The sequence below is a fragment of the Neodiprion lecontei genome, chromosome 2 (assembly GCF_021901455.1).
Source record: "Neodiprion lecontei isolate iyNeoLeco1 chromosome 2, iyNeoLeco1.1, whole genome shotgun sequence".
Taxonomy (NCBI): Eukaryota; Metazoa; Arthropoda; class Insecta; order Hymenoptera; family Diprionidae; genus Neodiprion; species Neodiprion lecontei.
The window spans coordinates 39,588,387-39,608,373 of NC_060261.1; the positions used below are offsets into that span (position 1 = coordinate 39,588,387).

At 35.7% G+C, this 19,987-nt stretch overlaps 3 protein-coding genes across 6 annotated transcripts; 2 read left to right on the forward strand and 1 right to left on the reverse strand.

Annotated features, from left to right (window-relative positions):
- Positions 1–562: 562 nt before the first annotated feature.
- Positions 563–13,249, reverse strand: LOC107219676 (RISC-loading complex subunit tarbp2). 4 transcript variants are annotated; one of them, XM_015657973.2, is made up of 7 exons: positions 13,016–13,245; positions 11,461–11,785; positions 10,533–10,668; positions 10,117–10,420; positions 9,425–9,574; positions 8,805–8,916; positions 563–6,357 (listed from the first exon to the last, which is right to left on the reverse strand). In XM_015657973.2, the coding sequence occupies exons 2-7, from the start codon at positions 11,774–11,776 to the stop codon at positions 6,221–6,223; spliced, it is 1,155 nt and encodes a 384-aa protein (XP_015513459.2). In that variant the 5' UTR covers positions 11,777–11,785; positions 13,016–13,245; the 3' UTR covers positions 563–6,220. The 4 variants fall into 4 exon arrangements, with proteins under 4 accessions (XP_015513459.2, XP_015513460.1, XP_015513461.2 ...); XM_015657974.2 differs by having other exon boundaries at positions 10,533–10,653; positions 13,016–13,234; XM_015657975.2 differs by lacking the exon at positions 9,425–9,574 and having other exon boundaries at positions 13,016–13,249.
- On the forward strand, positions 7,056–8,736 carry LOC107219677 (5-formyltetrahydrofolate cyclo-ligase). Its single transcript, XM_015657978.2, has 4 exons — positions 7,056–7,271; positions 7,482–7,737; positions 7,890–7,937; positions 8,301–8,736. Exons 1-4 carry the CDS (start codon positions 7,074–7,076, stop codon positions 8,477–8,479), a joined length of 681 nt encoding a protein of 226 aa, XP_015513464.2. The 5' UTR covers positions 7,056–7,073; the 3' UTR covers positions 8,480–8,736.
- Positions 13,250–14,145: 896 nt separating the features above from the next.
- On the forward strand, positions 14,146–19,684 carry LOC107219693 (general transcription and DNA repair factor IIH helicase subunit XPB). The gene is made up of 15 exons (XM_015658005.2): positions 14,146–14,405; positions 14,507–14,718; positions 14,793–14,903; positions 15,003–15,152; positions 15,282–15,455; positions 15,541–15,735; positions 15,824–15,921; positions 16,007–16,113; positions 16,252–16,548; positions 16,629–16,897; positions 17,038–17,202; positions 17,364–17,550; positions 17,649–17,797; positions 18,384–18,500; positions 18,882–19,684. Exons 1-15 carry the CDS (start codon positions 14,372–14,374, stop codon positions 19,008–19,010), a joined length of 2,394 nt encoding a protein of 797 aa, XP_015513491.2. The 5' UTR covers positions 14,146–14,371; the 3' UTR covers positions 19,011–19,684.
- Positions 19,685–19,987: the final 303 nt, after the last annotated feature.

The window sequence follows — 19,987 nt, forward strand, 5'->3', positions numbered from 1 at the left end:
ACTTGAATGTCAAAATTTTTACGCCACTTTGTTTCGCGGAAGTAAACTATAATGAAACACAAGAGTAAAAAAAAAAAAAAATCAGTCGTTACGCAAAGAAATAACTAATAATGAATCCAGTGCAATAATACACAAGAAATAATACGTCCTATTATACACGGTGAATAATAAATCGTTGATTGTTCACTACATGTCTCGTCTAGTGTAAAAAATTTCATATCGATTTACACAACTCGGCAAGTAGTTGACAACATTTGACAATCATTTAGGTAGAAAGTTTTTGCAATATATTCTACAGCGCTTGCTTTCACTGTTGCAATCAGAATCCATAAATATTTTTTTTTTTTTCACGTACTTTTTACAACTGTATAAATACTTGAGATCTATGTTTGTGATTTCCAATGAATCGCAGTTTCGTTATGTTTGAATATCCATTATCACCTGCACTATTCTCTCCTTCTCTTTTTGTTGTGTGTATTTTCCTTTCATATAATTTAATTTATTCTAATATTTACCTATTATATCAATGTGACGCCATTTCAATTTTTTCGTGAAACATGTGATTTAATATTAGCGGTTCAATATGAAAGCCATATCATAGGAAAACCAGTGTTCCAGTGTTCCATTTCATCGTTATAATTATGTTTTTTTTTTTTTTTTTTATTTAGAATCAGATTTCAAATCTTATACAAAACTGGTTTGAAAATCGAAATGTTCGATACATTATCATTATTATTTATTATCATTATCGTTATTAATATTTTCAGTGTTTCAAACATTAAATTAAGAAAGCAAAATGATCATTATAGTTGATTGAATTCTATATACTCTAAATTTTCATTAGGGCAACTAATTTTACATAAATAAGGGTAAACTATTTATAACTGGGAATGGGGGAGGGTGGGGGAGGGGGCATGGCCGGTAATTCTTCCAATGATTCGGTAAAGTACTCATTATATAATCACGACATTTTCAGTCGCCTACAATTCTTACACGCTATCGCGATTGCCGACAAAAACGCCTGCCAAATTAATATAATTTGTTTACACATAAAGGCATGATGAGACAAGTACAGTCGCGATGCCCACATCGTACGCGTAATTATAAATTACGAGAAAAATAATGGCAATAGCAATTAGAAGAAAGTAAAGGAAAAAAAAAAAACTTCTTTTTTGTTTTTTGAAAAGTAACAAAATGAAAACTGAATGAACTACACGCCGATGTAAGAAAATTTCACATCTAGCGATAAGCATTTATCGTTAAGATCACTAACCGAAATTATATGTACTAGCCAAATACGTATAACAATGATTGATTCTTGTGAATTAACTCTCAACTTTAAATTTCAACGTGGAAGCTGCTTTGAGCACAACTTCGATAATGTAATCGTCACACTCTATACTTTGCATCTAAATAACTCGTATTCACCAATGGAAAAGTATTATAACTTATTACTATATGTGCAATACCGCATAAGTTAAATTCAGTTGGAAGATATAAATTTATTGAATTGCAGTTATTTGCAGCCGATGAAGAAATTGCAACATGAAGTTAATAATTACTGATATCTCAGTTCAAATAGAAGTTATTTCCGAAAATTGGAATCGTTCAAACCTGATCGTCTATACTTTTTGAAAACATGGCGTCGTGACGTTAGTATAAAAAAATATTTCTCTGCATTCGATAAAAAAGTGATTCGAACTTTAATATCCTACAACTTGATATATTAATTCATAGAACGCGTGGTCTCAAGTCGCAAAGTGGACCACGAAATTTAGTCATGGCGGCCATTAACGCGTCATCTGCTGTTACGGCAAATTTGATTGTTATGAATATCGAGCACAGAACTATATCGCTTGGAGATAATTTTCGACACTTTTATAATGCATGTATAATTTGTTTTTTGTACATCAACTTCGAAGTTTGTATTTTATAACCATTACATAAACAATACATGAGAATCGCAAGAGGAATTTTTTCGCCAATTCAATAACAACGCCATTGATAAGTCCGATGCAAAAAAAAAAAGAAAAAAATAAATAAATATAAATGTAAATAATTTTTGAGCTAACGGGGTCAATCGTGTAACATGCCCCGAACAGACTTCAAATTTTTCGGACTAGACATTTGTTTACAAAGAGACAGGCACAATTTGGCCAAGTATGTATAGTTAAAGCGCATCTTGGATTGGGGTAGATTTCCAAAGCTACGCACAAATATGGACAATGCATGTTGCTGTTACAATTTTCTGCAGATTTTTGTTCTAATCTTCATCTTATTTCGACATAAATACTCACGCATCAATATTGATACTGTAGGTGTACACAATATCTGTATTGTGCATCATGCATACAAGTTATTCAAAATTTAATACACACAAAATTTCCTGTGGATAACAGTTGTGTACTTAATGAAGAATCCTTAACTATTAATAATACGAGTATAGTAATACGCGATGCTTATGAGTTTACAAGTAATTATTCTACCTCTATGTTACTACGCAGCAATTATACTTATATACCTATATAAGAATCGCGAAACGCAACATTTACATTGTGCACTTATTTGTTAGACAAAGTAGAGATGCCAGGCATGTCGTCAGATGCACGGAAAAGAATAAATGTTAGGGGGGGAAAAAAATTCAACTAGAACAAGAAAATCATCGTTGAACGATATCAAATTTTTGTTTTCATTTTGGCGCAGTGACTTCAAGTCCGAAAATGAGACGAGTCGTATTAAGTTGGATAAATTATAGAATATTATATTATTATTATATAAATATAAACCCCAAGGTTATAACTATGCCTTTTACTGCCGGGCAGCTCTGTATCTCTTCGCGTGTATAAATTTGGCCGCAGGGTTCTTGCAGACAGATATAACATGCATTATTCAAGTATACATTACGAATAGGTATTTCATAAAATAATACCCGAGTACATATGATGTATTCATACATGTTGATTTAGAAGCATATCATCTTTATACATTTACGTATAGCAGTAGATAATCATCAATTGAATTTTACTATAGGTAATACAGCTATGAGAATTTTGAAAAAATCTCCACCAATATTATGCAAAGTATACAGCGTTGTCGATCAATAATTGTTTCAGTACATAATTATAACAAATTATTTAAGCGTTGTATCATATTTATTATCTCACAATGAATTTCTTTCTTTTCTTCCTTTTTTTTTTTTTACTTTTATATATCCATAAGGTATGCTTTATCCGTATATATATATATATATATATCCGTTATCCGTCGAAGCATTATATACCTCACGAGTTTGCTTCCAAGATGACCTTTCGTCAATTATAATTGTTACCAAAACGGATAATTGGTCTGTTTATATATTTAACCTTCAAGAAGACACAAAATTTAGAATTTTGCTTCTTCAGTAACGCAAAGCCTAACTTGCCAATGTGATAATATAGACTTCTTTCCGTGCCTTGTATTATCAATCAGCAAATTTTAAGCGGTTATATTGGCTAACAGAAGAAATTGAAAAAAAAAAAAATATATATATATATATAACAAAACGATGACTAAAAAGAAAGTCGCATAACGTATGTACAATTTAGCACATCTAAATGTGGTGACATATATTCACATTAAAGATTATTTGTTTTCAGGTTGAGTCACAGGTCATATACACCAGAGCTTAATTCAAGCCCTGCCGCGTCACGTAATTTGGACAAAAAACCTAATGCAAAACACGTGTTTTTGTTCATCTTCTTTCGTTTTTTTTCTTTTTCTTTCTTTTTCTTTAATCATTGGATTGGAGGTGGAGAGGGGTACTGTGCTTTGGTAGTATGTAAAAAATTATATTTCACAGTAGTCTCCTCTTCTTCTCTACGGTTTTCGGTGTACAAAGGATTGGTTAAAATTTATTTCAAAATGGATCTGAAATTGAAATAATTTTCACCGCACCTTATAATACAGTGTAGATTTGTATACAGGGGTAAAAACAAGAAGAAAAATAAAAGAAAACAAAAACTGTTGACCGTCCAATAAAAAATAGCGATACACATCGTGTATAACTTGAAATGCAAGTACAAATAAAAAATAAACGTGAAATCAGGTAGCGTTTGTTAGAATACAGGTGCGTTACTCTAATACATCCTGAAATTCCGTTGCAAAAAATCTCTTTACGGTGTTCTCACAGCGTCGTCAAGAATATTACGCAAATGCTGATTTGTTTCACGGGCATCTCCGATAGTTGTAAAAAATTTGCATATTTATCAAGAACTAGGATTTGGACACATAGCTATAAACCAACACTAATACCGAGAACAGTAAGTGGACAGGTTACAGTTCTGTGAGCGGATTGAGATTTTTTACATAATGTTTATTGACGAAAGTTTGAATTCATTCAATCTTTACTATTCCTTATGTGATTCAACGTGAAACTATTATTACCTTGTTTTACAATACATGTTACTATGCAGTATTGTTCAGATTATAATAAGAACGCGTTAAGAATCCCAGTCAAGTAATATTGTTGGACAATTTCAATTTTTTGTCACTAAAGTCAGTAAGAAATCGTAAACCGTGCAAATTTGTGTTTTTTTATCTTTGTAACAACTTGCTTTGTGTCGGCGTCGCAGCTTTTGAAAAACAGTATTTTTACGTATGTGAGAAATTCGTACATGCCGCCTTCCAATCAATCGCGAATACTTAAACAGCGTTGTGATAGACGAATAGATAGGATGATAATTGTTCTGGTAAATTTTCTTTTCAACTACTTGTTAAACCGTGGTGGCCTCCTTAATCTCGGTATTAATTCAGTTCTAAGCGCTTGCGCATAATTCGGAGCCGCATACTGATCAGCGAGAGTAAGCGGGCTCTGAAGACTTTGTATGAATAAAGGCGAGTCCGTTATTTGGCCAACGCTAGCGGCCTGATACTGGTATTGACCATTGGCCATATCAGCAGTAGGGTAATGATTGGGTTGTACAAATTGGTGAGTGCTGTCGAATTGGGGATATGGAAGCGGGCTTTCCGCAGAAAATTGTGGTATGACTGAATTCACGTTTACAGGCGTGGGTGTAAAGCTGGCCGGGTCGTAAGCTTGGAATTGATTGATTTGACCGAGCTGCGGCGTGGCGTAGGGAGGAGATTGAGGAAACTGTGATGATTCTGGAAAAAGTACACTGGCCAGTGTCTGCTGAGGGAAAGAATCTGGCCTTGGGTACTGAGCGATGCTAGTAATGTTGGCCAAACTTTGAACATTTGGTATATTAGCGATCGGCGAGCCACTGTAGCCGTGGTAAGTCTGCCTACTATGTTCTAATTCCTTAACACTGTTCTGCAACGAACTTGCGACGCTCGATTTTTGCTTGTTAATATTAACCGCTCCGATATCTGCGTTTTGCTGCTTCATTCTGGCTTCCGTCAAAAAGGGATGCCTGACGTTAACGATGCTCTGCGGCGCTCGCAATGGTGGAAAATTAATCTGACCCATTTTAGGGACCACGTTGTGCTGCTCCAATGCCTTGTTGTGGACCGTCGTAACTGCCGTTGTTGTTGTTGCTGTACCCGTGGTATCATTGCGTGACGATACGTTACCACTAGATGTTAAATTTTTGCAATCTCTTTGCAATACTTGTTGTTGTTGTACACTTGTCATTGATCGATTTGTATATCTCGATTGAGGGAGGTTTGCGTTGCCAGTGTTGTTATTATTCCTTTGCTTGTACTCTTGATGATTAGCAGTGCTTCCTTTACTGTACCCGTCTGTATGGGTAGAATAATTCTTATTCTTTGCCTGAAACTCTCCGTATAATTTATTAACACCGTGATAATCTTTCGAACAATTGTCAATTTGATTTTTCAATGACCGAACATTTGCATGATTTGAGTTCAATGCTGGTTGATTCGTTCTAATATTTTTTCCCATTGATTGATCACTTGAGTTTAAATTATCAGAAGTTCTGACATTTCGTTTTAGCACTTGCTGGTTCTTTGTTGCCACAGAATTGAACGGTGTGTATTCGTTCGTGGATTGCGTTCTGACAACTTTGTTTTTAGTACCTCCATGATCGGATGACAACGATGACTTGTGTCCTATTTTGTTCTTGTCTAAAACTTGACCGACTGTCAATTTCTGTTTAAAGTCTGCATTACTATTTTCGATTGCGTTTAGTGACGAACGTTGTGGTAGTTTGCTATCGACAATACGGTCGATAGTGACGGCTGGCAGGAGCAGAGCGCTGGCTCACTTCTTAGTCATGATTTTCAAATATTCAAGAGCATTCTGAGCCGCACTAGCCTGAGCATCTTTGCTGGTAACACCGCATCCGTAACATACCGCAACCGGTAATGTCGAAAGCTGGACCAAGCATTGACACTTTCCTGTAACAAAATCAATATTGAAGTCATATCAAACGTTTCCACATACTACCTTTTGATTCGCTGGGTCAACTCCATAAGTAAGCAGAATCTTCCAGGCTGAGGCTTTTAGAATTTCAAAACGGCCATTTCCATTTAAACAAGGTAGAAGAAGAGCTCAGGATTTTGAATTGTCACAGTCATACTTATCGAAATAGCATATTTTACATTCTGCATGCATTATATCAGAACTAGAGAACAGATATTACCTTATTTTTACCAATTTCTATTGTCTGGGTACGAAATATGGAAGTTTTTATTGAATTGAATAAATTCGATGCAAAATAAAGAAATGTAGACACGAATTTAGAATGTTTGAAAGTAGGAGTTTGAAAAATTTTTCAGCTTTCTGAATCATATGTGTAACGTAATAGTATCTGAAGACAAATATAAAATCTATAAGAGTTTATAACTATAAGCATAATTATCAAGATTATTATGCAATGCAGCAGCCCAGACAATTTAACCATTGACCCTACAATTAAAGTAATTTCTCCTATATGATGTAGGAAAATGTGATTGTGACTGCTGGTGCAAGAGTTAACTTTCTACGCAGTGGCGTCTTGTTTTTTATTTTATTGTTTATTTTTTGAATTGTTTGTAGAGTGAAATAAACACATCGATAACTGGCAGATCCATACTGCTTACTAATAGTAAGTATGTGTGAGTTTGCAAAGAGCATGTCTGTCTTCCGTGCATTCTCAAGTGTCAGTCTCAAGTTCACATTCCTAACAAAAGCAGCATGTGTTCCAGCTAAAAAATTTACTGAGATGGCCGTTACTGCAGCTAAAAAAAAGCTCCGTCAAGATATCAGCAATGCGTTAAAGAAGATAACCACAGAAGAGAAATTAAGACAATCTAAGAAAGTTCACGAACGGGTAAGCAATATCATTAGTAAAATACTGTACTCGCTTATAACTGTAGTTTCCATTTAGAGGTTAGAATTTTAGGATCACAGAGTCCAAAGATATTTTTATTTATGTTCACTTCAAATTGTGCTTGAAAGATGAGTTTGATTATTAACATTGTTGTCAGTCGATGAGACATTTGAGGAAGAAGTTTTTACACTTCAAATTGTTCGATTTCAGTTATTCAATTTGGCAGAATATAAAAAAAGCACGAGAATCTCGCTATATCTAAGTACATCAGATGAAATAGACACTACGAAAATATTGAGGAATATTTTTGAATTGAAAAAATTAGCATTTGTACCAAGATATAATGGAAAAACAATGGAAATGGTCAGAGTCTCGTCGATGGAGGATTACGAGAGCTTACCATTAACAAAGTGGAATATCAAACAGCCCACTGATAACGATGTGAGAGAAAATGCTCTTGAAACTGGTAAATATCGATATAATATTAGAGAAGAAAAGGAGAACAATTACGATTCATATAAATTCTTGCTGTTTAAATCATCAAATTTGTGATATTCAAAAAACAAGCAACATTAACATCATTTGTGCAGATATTTAATCAGGTAATTTCATTTTCAGGGGGGCTCGATTTGGTGATACTACCAGGTGTAGCTTTCTCCCTAGATGGTAAGTTCCCATTATGCGTAACCATACACATCGTTACTTTTTCGTAAAGATCAAAATGGTATTATTTGTCTGTCTTCGTACTTCCCAAATTTGTGCTTTCTGGCATGAAATTTAGTTACTCTTTTTTAAGGTCACAGGATTTTAAATTGAAAAACTTTGTTGTATGTTTGTAAATTATCGAACAAAAACATTTTCACTTTTTTCAAATGTCTTTGCCGATTACAGCATTCGGATATCTTTGATCTTAGAACTAATGCTAGAAATTTGTAAAGTGGAAGACTATTGACAATAATAATATTGAAGTTTCAATACTTTGATACATATGAAGCATCATGATCTCATTTCAAACTTTGGAATGTTAAGGGAAACGCCTCGGTCATGGTATGGGATACTATGATAAATTTCTCCACTCCTGTATGGAGAAATCACATCGGATGCCATACTTGATAGGACTCGCATTCAACGAGCAAATTAAGGAAGATATACCAACGACAGAAGAGGACGTTAATCTAAACTTAGTACTTACAGAACATTACAATTGAAAGAAAAATAATGTACAAGTTTACACAATTTCCATGCACACCAGTTTAAAAAGTAAATATTGATGTTTTTGAGATAAGGAATTTTTTATCGAATCTGTCCATTTTGCGAAGCAAATACCAGTTTAATAAAATTTCATGCAATGTGATTAGAGATTAATTTTACACACAATACCGAATTCACATAGGTTAAAATAATCACACAGTATATCTGTAACGAATCTTGATCAGAACAATAAAATTGATGTCAAATAAGTCTACTAAGGGTTGATGATTCAATGGGTAATGCGTGATAGAAACTGAAAAAATTCATTTTGAATCAACTTACCGCTAATGGACTTTTCTTCAATATCAACGTATGTAACTTCGAATATCTGCTCAGAGGCAATCTCTTGCAGGAACTGCACCAGATTGATGTCCCCATCATTCAAACATGTATTCTAAGGCAAATAAAACTCTATAATAGTAATACAAGAACTATCGAGGCTTGCAATGTACTGAGAATCCAATGACTTGCGGATATACACAATTATATGTCGGAATAGATTTTGGGACTAGGTAAAAGGTTGGACGTAATATATACCTATTTGTCCTACATACCGTACTAGCCCGAGTATGAGTTGAGGTTTTTTGACGCCGATAGATTGTTGGAACATGTTTGGAAATTTTGTTTATCGATAGAAAAAACTTCATTCTCAACTCAACTATTACAAAAAATAAGTACCTATACCTACTTCTGTCATGGTAACTTATATTCGGTTTCTAAGAAAATTTCGTGGAAAGAACTCAAAAAAATGGGGGTCGACTTGTACTTAGGATAGTCTTATACTCTGGCTAATACGGTATTAACATACAGCATTTTGAACTGTGTTATGCACGTGGGAATTATTTGGGCAGAAAAACCGAAATTTGCGAGACGAATTGTATCTAAACGGTAAAAATACGAACCTGTAGTTGACAAAGTTTAACGCCTGTGGAAGACTTGAGGTTCTTGTGGAATTGGGAAACCTTGAGGCTGTGGGGAGGTGTCAGTGTTGATATTTTGCTATCTTTCAAATCAGCATAACGAGCACTCATATTCGCATTTCTTTGCACAATCTATAACGGACAACAAAATTATACAGAGATGAATAATATATTCACACAGGTAAAGGTTTGATCAGACTCGGTTGTTTCTTTTTTTGTGTTCTTCTCTCTGTCCTAAATTTACGTAGCAATAATATTAGTAACGTAATATAAAATGAAGTGGAAATGATCCAAGCATAGTTAGTTAGTGCACATGAAAAAATTACCTCCAATATTATCACAGAAGGCGAAGATAATTTGTCCGTTATAGATTCTTACAACAAGAAAGATAGAAATATACCAACTGGCTATGTCACTTCCACTTCGCTAGCCCCACACACACACTTGAAATTCATTTTTCATCTCACACTATGCAATGATTAAAAAGCCAACTCATTTATTTCCGATTGGTATCCGAATGATTTCATTATAAAACAGACACAACTCAACTCACATGTCATTATTACCTCAGGAACTATACTGTGTACACATTTGCCTTCTGCAATAGCTGATGCAAAAATTTTAATACTCTCACTATTTCTAGAAAATTTGTTAACAGAACGTATTTTGCCTACCTCGTCATCGTCAATTCCTGGACTCTGATTGTTCTCAATCGGCGTATCACGCAAAGTGCGCCACATCTTGTCAGCAGCTTGTCGTTTAGCAAGTTTCTTGCTTTTTCCAATTCCAACTTGCCTGTACTTCAGTATAGAGCAGACAATGGTGAATTGTCGCTCGTGAGGTAGCCCTTCCTCGCCTTCCATGGTGTATTTTGGCGGAGGCCAGTGATTAGACATGCACATTTCTTGCAACGAACCAATTGGATTTCCAACGACCTTGTCCTCCCCATAATTTTGCAGTTCCTGAAGATTCTGACCCCTGTTATAACGTCAGCAATTGTCTTATTTTCTGAATCTTTTCTTAACTCACGAAAACAACATCTCACAAAATGAACAAACATCGGAGAAATAAAAAAATACAGTGTACTTACTCAGATATGCTGTTAGGCAGTGGACCCTCTGATGTTTCAGTATTTACTCCAATCAGTTTGTCGAGGACTGCTTTAGCTGCGGCGTGTTTTGCCTCCTTCTTAGATCTCCCAGTCCCCATAGCTGAAATGGTTAAATCTGCTTCATTCGTGCAATTCTTTTCGAGTGATCTTATGGATTCATTCCAAAAGTGACACGGTGCAAAGACTAATGCTAGACTATACAGCTGATTCTACAGAAGCATTTGAAAATTCTAAAAAATTATGACAAAACTTCAGTTTAAATCAGCGCACAATAATACTCAAAAATGAAGGCTGAATGCCAAATAATTTTGTCTTTTATACGAGAAAATATTTAGGAGTATGACAAACATCAAATAAGTATCAATTTCAATGTTGAATGATTTAGTAATGGACTGGATTGGAATAGAATATTATATGATTGAAAAAAATCAGTGCTACTTATAATTTCCATTGAAATTGAAAGGGTGAACAGATATTTCAATATAAGCTACCATGCTTAGGAAATTGATGTTCAATCATTTATTACATCAAAATAACACTCTCACTCATTCATATTGGTTGACACTAGTATGAGGTAATTGAAAATCATATTTCAGCCTTGTTGTATTACAAGAATGCGAACAATTAGTGAAGAACTTAGACAATTATTTGTAGTGACAGTTAAAAATATTTTGATAAAAGTGTAGAACCTACGCTATCATGCTTACAAAATTAATTTTCATCAATTATCCTTATTTACTGGATTCCATCAACAAACGAACTGGGTAAAAGAAAACCATTTGTCAGACCCTTGTTTTACACAAAAGAATTGAACTCTCAATTAATTACTTAACATTTAATACGGCCAACTATTTACTTCAACATTTACACAAACTCTTAGGTGAAAAAATTTATAGGACATGCTTACCAACAACATCAGAGACAGTGACACGATAACGGAAGGTAGGTTCATGTATGGCACCCTCTATTTGTACAAGTTCATATTTTGGGGTAGTGCCTCTGCGAGACAGAAGCTCTTGCAAAACGGAAACAGGAGTTTTAGCAGGCATTGCCTTCATTTCTAAACGTGCTGCCTCGTCCAACGGTAATGCCTCGGACATAAGAGTGTGCATCGTCACACGATTCCTGCCATGACGATGTACGCTGTTAGGATGAATCGTTTGAACCCCAATTCCACTCATGATATTGGGCACGACTTGTTGAGAATGACGCATCTCGTCCATGTTATTATTCTGTAAAACAAAAAATAATAATTATCGTTTTGTTGAGAAGGAAAATATTTTGCGCAACAACTGAGCTAATATTTAGACATATGTGCATATCTATTTCTGTGAAATCAAGTGAGCAGCTTATTGCTCGACTGAGGAAAATTAAATATCACCTTAAAAATTTGAAGCTTGTACAAAAATTTTTAGAGAGTAATCAATATTTCTGTGAGATTGAATTGTTACCGTTCACTTATTCGATGCATATTTTTTAGATACTGACGGAAGTGGATTTTCTATTTTTGAAAATGAGCTACAAACAGACTCTCAAATGAACAACTCTACATCTACTTTTGCATTCTGACCCAGATTTGTCATATTAAAATATCAGAATCGACATGGTTATTTAATGCCTAACCATACAGCTAATCCTGAAAGTAATTTCAGGGGTAAGTCACATGCTTCAATGATATCCTTTAGCATCCGACTTACCGATAAGATTAGAGTTTAGAAATAATCACTCCACATACCGGTTCAAATATTGCGGTTTACCGAACTCTAAAACCTGCCGTATCTGAATACTTATCAACCTTAAGATCAATCCTTCGACACTTTCGTTGTAAAAAATTTACACGTCCCGAAAGGAGTTCCACAAATACTTTTGTAAATTTGACACAAATTGTGGATGAAAAATCCTGCGGCGAATAGCCGTAGATATCATGCTGTATTTTTGTGAAGTGACAAGTCGTCGAAGAGCACGCTTGTTGTATTGCGAAAATAGGAGATCGTCGTCACATAACTAGACTGGTTCGTCCGAAACAAACACGCGGTAAGTGAGGTGAAGGACAGAAAGTACGCTGGGTTCTACGATGACGCGTTGAGCCCATCAGGCACTTGCCGGTCCTTGATCCGAATGAAACGCGGGACAAAAATACGTCCGTAGACCTTTGTTATTCAGAGGTGTAAGCAGGTAATAAGACACCGGCGGACGGCCATGTTTGTTATAAAATTTTCATCGATTGAATCTTAAATTGGTAAGTAAGGACAGACCGGTGCGACGATGAGGGACGATTGGAGGATGGATGGATGAAGAAAGGTTAGATCTTGAGGGTAGTAGAAGTTGTAGAAGGAATGAAATAAAGATCTAACGCCCACAGACACGCATCGTGACATCGAGCGAAGCTAGCTCGAGGCTGCCACTCGTAGATATGCGTGGATCGCGAAGAGGTTCGACGGTGTTATGAGGCTTATACTCACAATTAACCACCCAGCAAAGTACAGATATCCTGACTTCTGCGGCTCGCCAATTCCTATGCGAAAAGCGAATCCCGCTTTTTGTGACCGATCCAAGTCTCACAAAAAGCTTGATCCGTTTGACGACAGAAAAATGGTTTATGGACTACCGGAGAATCCTTCCTTGTTTGCGGCTCTGCAGCAATATGCTCTCTGCTACATCAGACCTGCGCTGTGAACTTTTGCGCCGCCGGCATGCGCGCTTCGCCCAGGCACCGTATGATTGTGTTCTACGATTATAAGATTGTTACTGTCACGATATTCGCACTGAAGCAAGCTGCGGATGTCATTCAATTCTAAAACAGGTGAACTACGGTATTTTATTTTCTTCTGTCATTGCCGGTTGCCAATAATCATGCGTAAAATTATTCGCGCGAATAACGTAATTCGTGCGTTCTTAGCGATGAGCGCAATCTATGCGCCGTACTCGATGCGCAAGCCTTAAACTTGCCTGGGTGCCAAGTTTTGGTTACCAAAACCGTTGATTGATTACAGGAGAGCCGAATAAACAGTGTATCTAGATCGTTTCAGCAAAAACTCGACCACGTGGATAGTCCGTGGTGTAAACAGGCCGACTTTAATGCATGTCCACACGGACGCAACAGGATTACGGCAGTCCATGTACGATCAACAAATAACGCGCGATTTTTTCCTTTCAATTAGTAAATATTTTGATATTCGAGGTATACTTTAAAACCGACTTGAACAACAATCCTGTTCTCTTGGCGAATATAACACCGAATTTTGACTTACACTTTCGATAATCGTGCTGTAACACCTGGTTCTCATCATTCATTGATCGCGTATCGGAGAGAATTTTAAACCGAAGTATAAATATGTAATTATAATTATCTGGCTTTTAATTTTACTTTCTTAGTAAGATCAAGTTTCATTAGTTGTCAATTGTAACGTGTTTAGTGATCATTCAATCGCTCGTCCCTTATAATAATGCATATTACGACTATTGCAATTCGCTTTTTCAAGTTACAACCACGGTTACAACATGCTGCGCAGATCGTTTTTTTTCTCGGTTTTGCTCAGAAAACTGACAGCTCTGATCGAGATAGCTGACCTAACTTAACATGAAACGCACTTCAAGTCATACTTCAGCCAAACTTCAGGTTGCCTGTGAGGGCTGTGAGGTTATGTCAAACCAGATACAGTGCTGACCGTTGCCAGTCCGCAATGTGAGAGTTGTGTAGTGGTTATAAGTTTATTTACCGGGATTTACATCGACTGATTTTTCAGTGTCAAGGTGTGACGGCGTTGAATCAGTGTACAAATCATTTTGCCTGTGACTAATTTTTAAGCGGGGCTATCATGGGCCCGCCAAAGCGATTCAAAAAAGATAATGGTACATAACCCTTGAACACTTTTTCACCGTTCGTTTAGAGATACACTTCGAATTTTTTAATTTCTCATACTCATACGGTTCTCAATTTATTTATCATATAGACAAGGGCAAATGGAAAAAACGTAAGGAAGATCACGATGAATATTTCGACGACGACCACGGTGATGGTGGTGATACTGAAGGCATTCCTGATGCGGCTAAAAATGATATTGAAAAACAAGACGAAGGGGCTGTTGAAGACGAATTTGGAGCTAAAGACTATCGCTCGCAAATGATCTTGAAGCCAGACAACTCGTCGAGGCCACTATGGGTGGTACGTTGTTATTAGTCAATTAAACTGATCTCTGCAAATAAAAGAAGAATAATAAGAATATCCCAATTTTACAGGCTCCAAATGGACACATATTCTTGGAATCATTTTCACCGGTATACAAACATGCTCACGATTTTTTAATTGCCATTTCCGAGCCCGTTTGTCGACCAGAGCATATTCACGAGGTGAATATCAAATTTGATTCTTTATTTTATTCATGACTACCAAACATTTCGTCAAACCAAGCTCGCTGCAATTGAATAATTACGTACCCTTCCTTACAGTACAAACTGACTGCTTATTCCTTATATGCAGCCGTGAGTGTGGGCCTCCAAACCCACGATATTATCGAATATCTAAAACGGTTGAGCAAAACTAGCATCCCAGATGGAATCATTGAATTCATACAACTGTGCACGTTATCTTATGGAAAGGTAAGCATAAGTGTAGAAAATACTAAGAACTTTGATCAACTTCAACATTTTTTTTCTTATCTTTTATAATTTTGTTTTCCTTTGTTTGTACATCATACTGTTACAGACTATTTTCGTGAAACTTTACAGGTGAAATTGGTCTTGAAACACAACAAATACTTTGTGGAATCTCCATTTCCAGAAGTGTTGCAGAAACTGCTTAAAGATCCAGTCATTCAAGAATGCAGGTTGAGAAGGAACTTGGATGAGACTGACAAAGATGGTTTCATTACCAATGTTCAAGATAAAACAAAAGCTCCTCAGGTAGAATTCACTCCTGTTACATAATGCTTCTCTAGTCTATTATAATGTGCACCCAATTGCGAATATTATTATTTTTAATCCACAGTTTGGTACAAAAACATCAGCTACTGCTACCCCAACAACAGCACCAGCTCCGGCTGAAGGAAATGGAGAGCAACCGTCAGCAGAACCAGTTGCAGTGCCTGAAGATATCTCAACATTTTATGATAAAATTGATAAAGAGGATGAAGATGAGGAGGAAGAAGCACAGCTGAAAACTGTTAGCTTTGAAGTCAACCAGGTGAAAATTCTACCTTTGCATTGAATAAACAGCTGGTTATTTAATTTCACATTTGTTTCTATCAATGATCAATGATTGTTATCTGCAGGAAAAAATTGAAGTCATTCAAAAAAGATGTATCGAATTGGAGCATCCTTTACTTGCAGAATATGATTTCAGAAACGATACAGTTAATCCTGACATAAAGTATGTACTTTCAATAATGTCAGAATTTGGTCTTGTGACATGGTATCATTTATCCGTTTATCCAAATGATTTTGCTGTTTTTCAGTTTTGACCTGAAACCATCAGCCGTGCTGCGACCATATCAAGAAAAGAGCTTGAGAAAGATGTTTGGTAACGGACGAGCCAGGTCGGGTGTTATCGTACTACCTTGTGGTACATAAAAATTTCTTTAAACATCATATTTACATTGTGTTTTTACGATCTACAACATGCACTTTATAAAATAAAGTATTCCCTAATCTTGCTAACAATTCGACTTTAATATTCGTCTTAATCGACTTTAAAATTCAGGTGCTGGTAAGAGTTTAGTTGGCGTAACGGCTTGCTGTACTGTTCGGAAACGCGCATTGGTGCTTTGTAATTCAGGAGTATCGGTTGAGCAATGGAAACAGCAGTTTAAAATGTGGTCGACGGCCGACGATTCCATGATTTGTCGATTTACAAGCGAAGCTAAGGATAAGCCAATGGGTTGTGGTATTCTGGTAACAACTTACTCGATGATAACACATACGCAAAAACGGTCGTGGGAAGCTGAACAGACCATGAAATGGTTGCAAGAACAAGAATGGGGTATTATGGTTTTAGATGGTAAGTTTTATATCTTTTGCCCATAAATTTGACTTAAATGACTGATACAACTGATTTACATACATATTTCAACCATGCAGAAGTACATACAATACCTGCGAAAATGTTTCGTCGAGTTTTGACCATTGTTCAATCCCACTGCAAACTCGGACTAACCGCAACCTTGTTGAGAGAGGATGATAAAATTGCAGATCTGAATTTTTTAATTGGTCCAAAACTCTATGAAGCTAATTGGCTTGAGCTTCAGAAAAGAGGATTTATTGCCAGAGTACAGTGTGCTGAGGTCTGGTGTCCCATGACTCCGGAGTTTTATAGAGAATACCTGAGTTGTAAAACAAGCAAGAAACTGGTATGTGAATAACTCCACAAAAGGTCCATTTAACCAGGATGTAAAAATTTTTTTACTCGTCTTTTTGTCGTTTATTTTTTTGCTATCTTTTCAAATGATTGATTATCGTATTTAACTGTAATACTCGTTGTTTCTTTCAGTTGCTTTACGTTATGAATCCGAGCAAATTTCGTTGCTGTCAGTATTTGATTCGATATCATGAAAGGAGGGGTGATAAGACAATTGTTTTCTCCGACAATGTTTTCGCACTGAAACATTATGCAATCAAGATGAATAAACCCTATATTTACGGTCCTACCAGTCAGGTAGAGTTACTTGATAATGCTGCCGCAATATTTACGTGGGACTTATGCAATAACAGAGAATGTTATATTTTATCTTGAGAACAGAAAAGAAAGAACCTGATTTCCCAAAATATTTGTCGTCAATTTCATTTGTAATCGGTGATGTGTTGTGTGTTTTACAGAGTGAGCGTATACAAATCCTCCAAAACTTCAAATTCAACACAAAAGTGAATACAATATTTGTGAGCAAAGTAGCAGACACATCATTCGACTTGCCAGAAGCAAATGTTTTGATACAAATATCTTCTCACGGAGGTTCTAGGAGACAAGAAGCTCAAAGACTGGGTAGAATTTTACGAGCTAAAAAAGGTAGACACACTGCACCAGTTGCTTCTGAATACAAATTTCGTCAGCATTAAATTAACAATTACGTAATCTACCTTAAACTTCATAATTTTCTGTTTCAGGCGCAATTGCTGAAGAGTACAATGCTTTCTTTTACACCTTGGTATCACAGGATACAATGGAAATGAACTATTCAAGAAAGAGGCAAAGGTTTCTTGTCAACCAAGGCTATGCTTATAAAGTCATCACCAAACTCGCTGGAATGGATGAGGTAGATTACGTTCCTTTATGATTTCTTTATCCTTAAAGTGTAGCATCGGCAACCAATGTACATTCGTTTGCTGTTACAAAAAATAGAATAATTTACTTCCCTGTACACCAAAGTTATTATGCACAGCTTTCGCTTTTGTTCTGTAAGCATTCATAGTTACATTAATACCGCACATAAAATAGGTGGCATGCAAAATAGCTGGTGTACTAGATATATTCTTGTGTGGGCCGTCATGCTATAATTAGGATTGTACATCCTCTTCTTTAAATGGAGGAAATCATTTTAAATGAAATTAACATCTTACGTAATACTATTTAACTTCTTAAAATAACTTGTCAGTGCCCGTCACACTAATAGTATGATAAAGAATGAATCATTCATTGAATTCTTGTATTGTTGCAAAGATTGAAACATGTAAGCAGTATAATATTTTTTTGCTGTACCGTATTTCTATAATCTATAATTCCGCGAGTTCTATAAACACTTTAAATCACAACTGATACTAGAGTGCACGCTGGTATTGTATGAAATGCGTGTAATTTTCTTACGCAATCGATGGAAATAATTCTATGCGGTCTTCTTGTAGGAACCAGACTTAATGTATAAAACACGCGAGGAACAAGGTCAACTATTACAACAGGTATTGTCAGCAAGTGACATGGATGCGGATGAGGAAAGGATTCCGGGAGAAGGGCCAAGACCTGTGAGTATAAAATAGTATAGTTATAATTATTACTTCAGTGATTGGTAAGCAGAGCCGAAAATTTTATTCACTAGTAAAAAATGGAAAATTGTCGAATGACATTCCGCATGATTGTTACGATTTAACATCGACATTTTTTAAAGAAATTTTAATTACGCCTAGTACATTAAATTGTAAAATGTAATCAATCACAATGTAGATCAGGTGCTAAAGCGCTCAATACACTGTTGAGCATATTTCCAAAACACTCGATAATTATGCAGTTGTTTATTGATATGGTGGTCTACTATTTACTGCACGTCAATAATGAATCTCAGCTATAAAAAATAATCAATAAATATATATCGCAACACTTTCAATCGACGCTATTTTTCATTACAGGCAATGAGGAGGCCTGGAAATATGGCATCCATGTCAGGTGCTGACGACACAGTATATTACGAATACAAAAAGTCCGCCGCATCATCGACAGCCAACAAGCATCCGTTATTTAAAAAATTCCGAACCTAAATTTGTATTTATATTTCAGATATGTTTACGCAAATTATACAGTGGGGTCTTCCACCAATTATTTCGTACTCGTTGAGCTTTTCTCGGTCACACACCCCGTTGTTATAAGTTAAATCTCTTCAAAGGTGAATGTAAATGCAAAAATTCGTCGCGCATATAATATCAGTTGGATATCGCAGATTCGACATCGATAGATTTCTCCTTTGCCTGCATGGATAAAATCTTAGAGCAAACTGCTGTACCGATTTTAAAGAAAGAATATGGACTTTTAATAGCACATCAACTCCTAATCCAGTTCAAGTGATCGTTGTTACATTATTTTTAATCTGATCAAATTATTGATTCAATACAAATCTTTTGACAAGCAGCTATGTCAAAATAAATATTACTTGAAACGTTGAAAGGCGAACATTTGGAACTATATTATCTGTGATAAATACTTTGTTATCTAATTTTTTATACATGCATTCATGTCTTAGGTTATTTCGATGCAGCTTACACAAATTAACATTGATTCATTATTATCTTTCGTAATTGTATCCTTCAATACAATCTGATTTAACTGCGCCTTGTCACGAGATTAAACGTGACGAGTTTTTTTGTAAGCAATTTTATCTTAGATACGTGTCGTTCCTGTGTAATATAACGAGCCAGTAATAAAGTAGAATTAGCCATGATTCGTAACCTAAGCTGATTCACCTAAGTAATATATCGCATTGATAAGATAAGACGACGCTAATTTTACGGTCGGAGATAAAATTCTTATTCAGCATGAATAAAAAACGCTCGGTTGATTACTCATACGTCTTATCCAGAAATATTACGAACTCCGAACCAAACGAACTAATTTCTACGAAAATACAACGCAGTTCAAGATTATTCTGAAGTCAAAATCAATTCATTGATAAAAAAAATATCACTGACACACCATTGTCAGGAATATGTTAAGCAATTGGTTATTATTGTCAATCCACGAA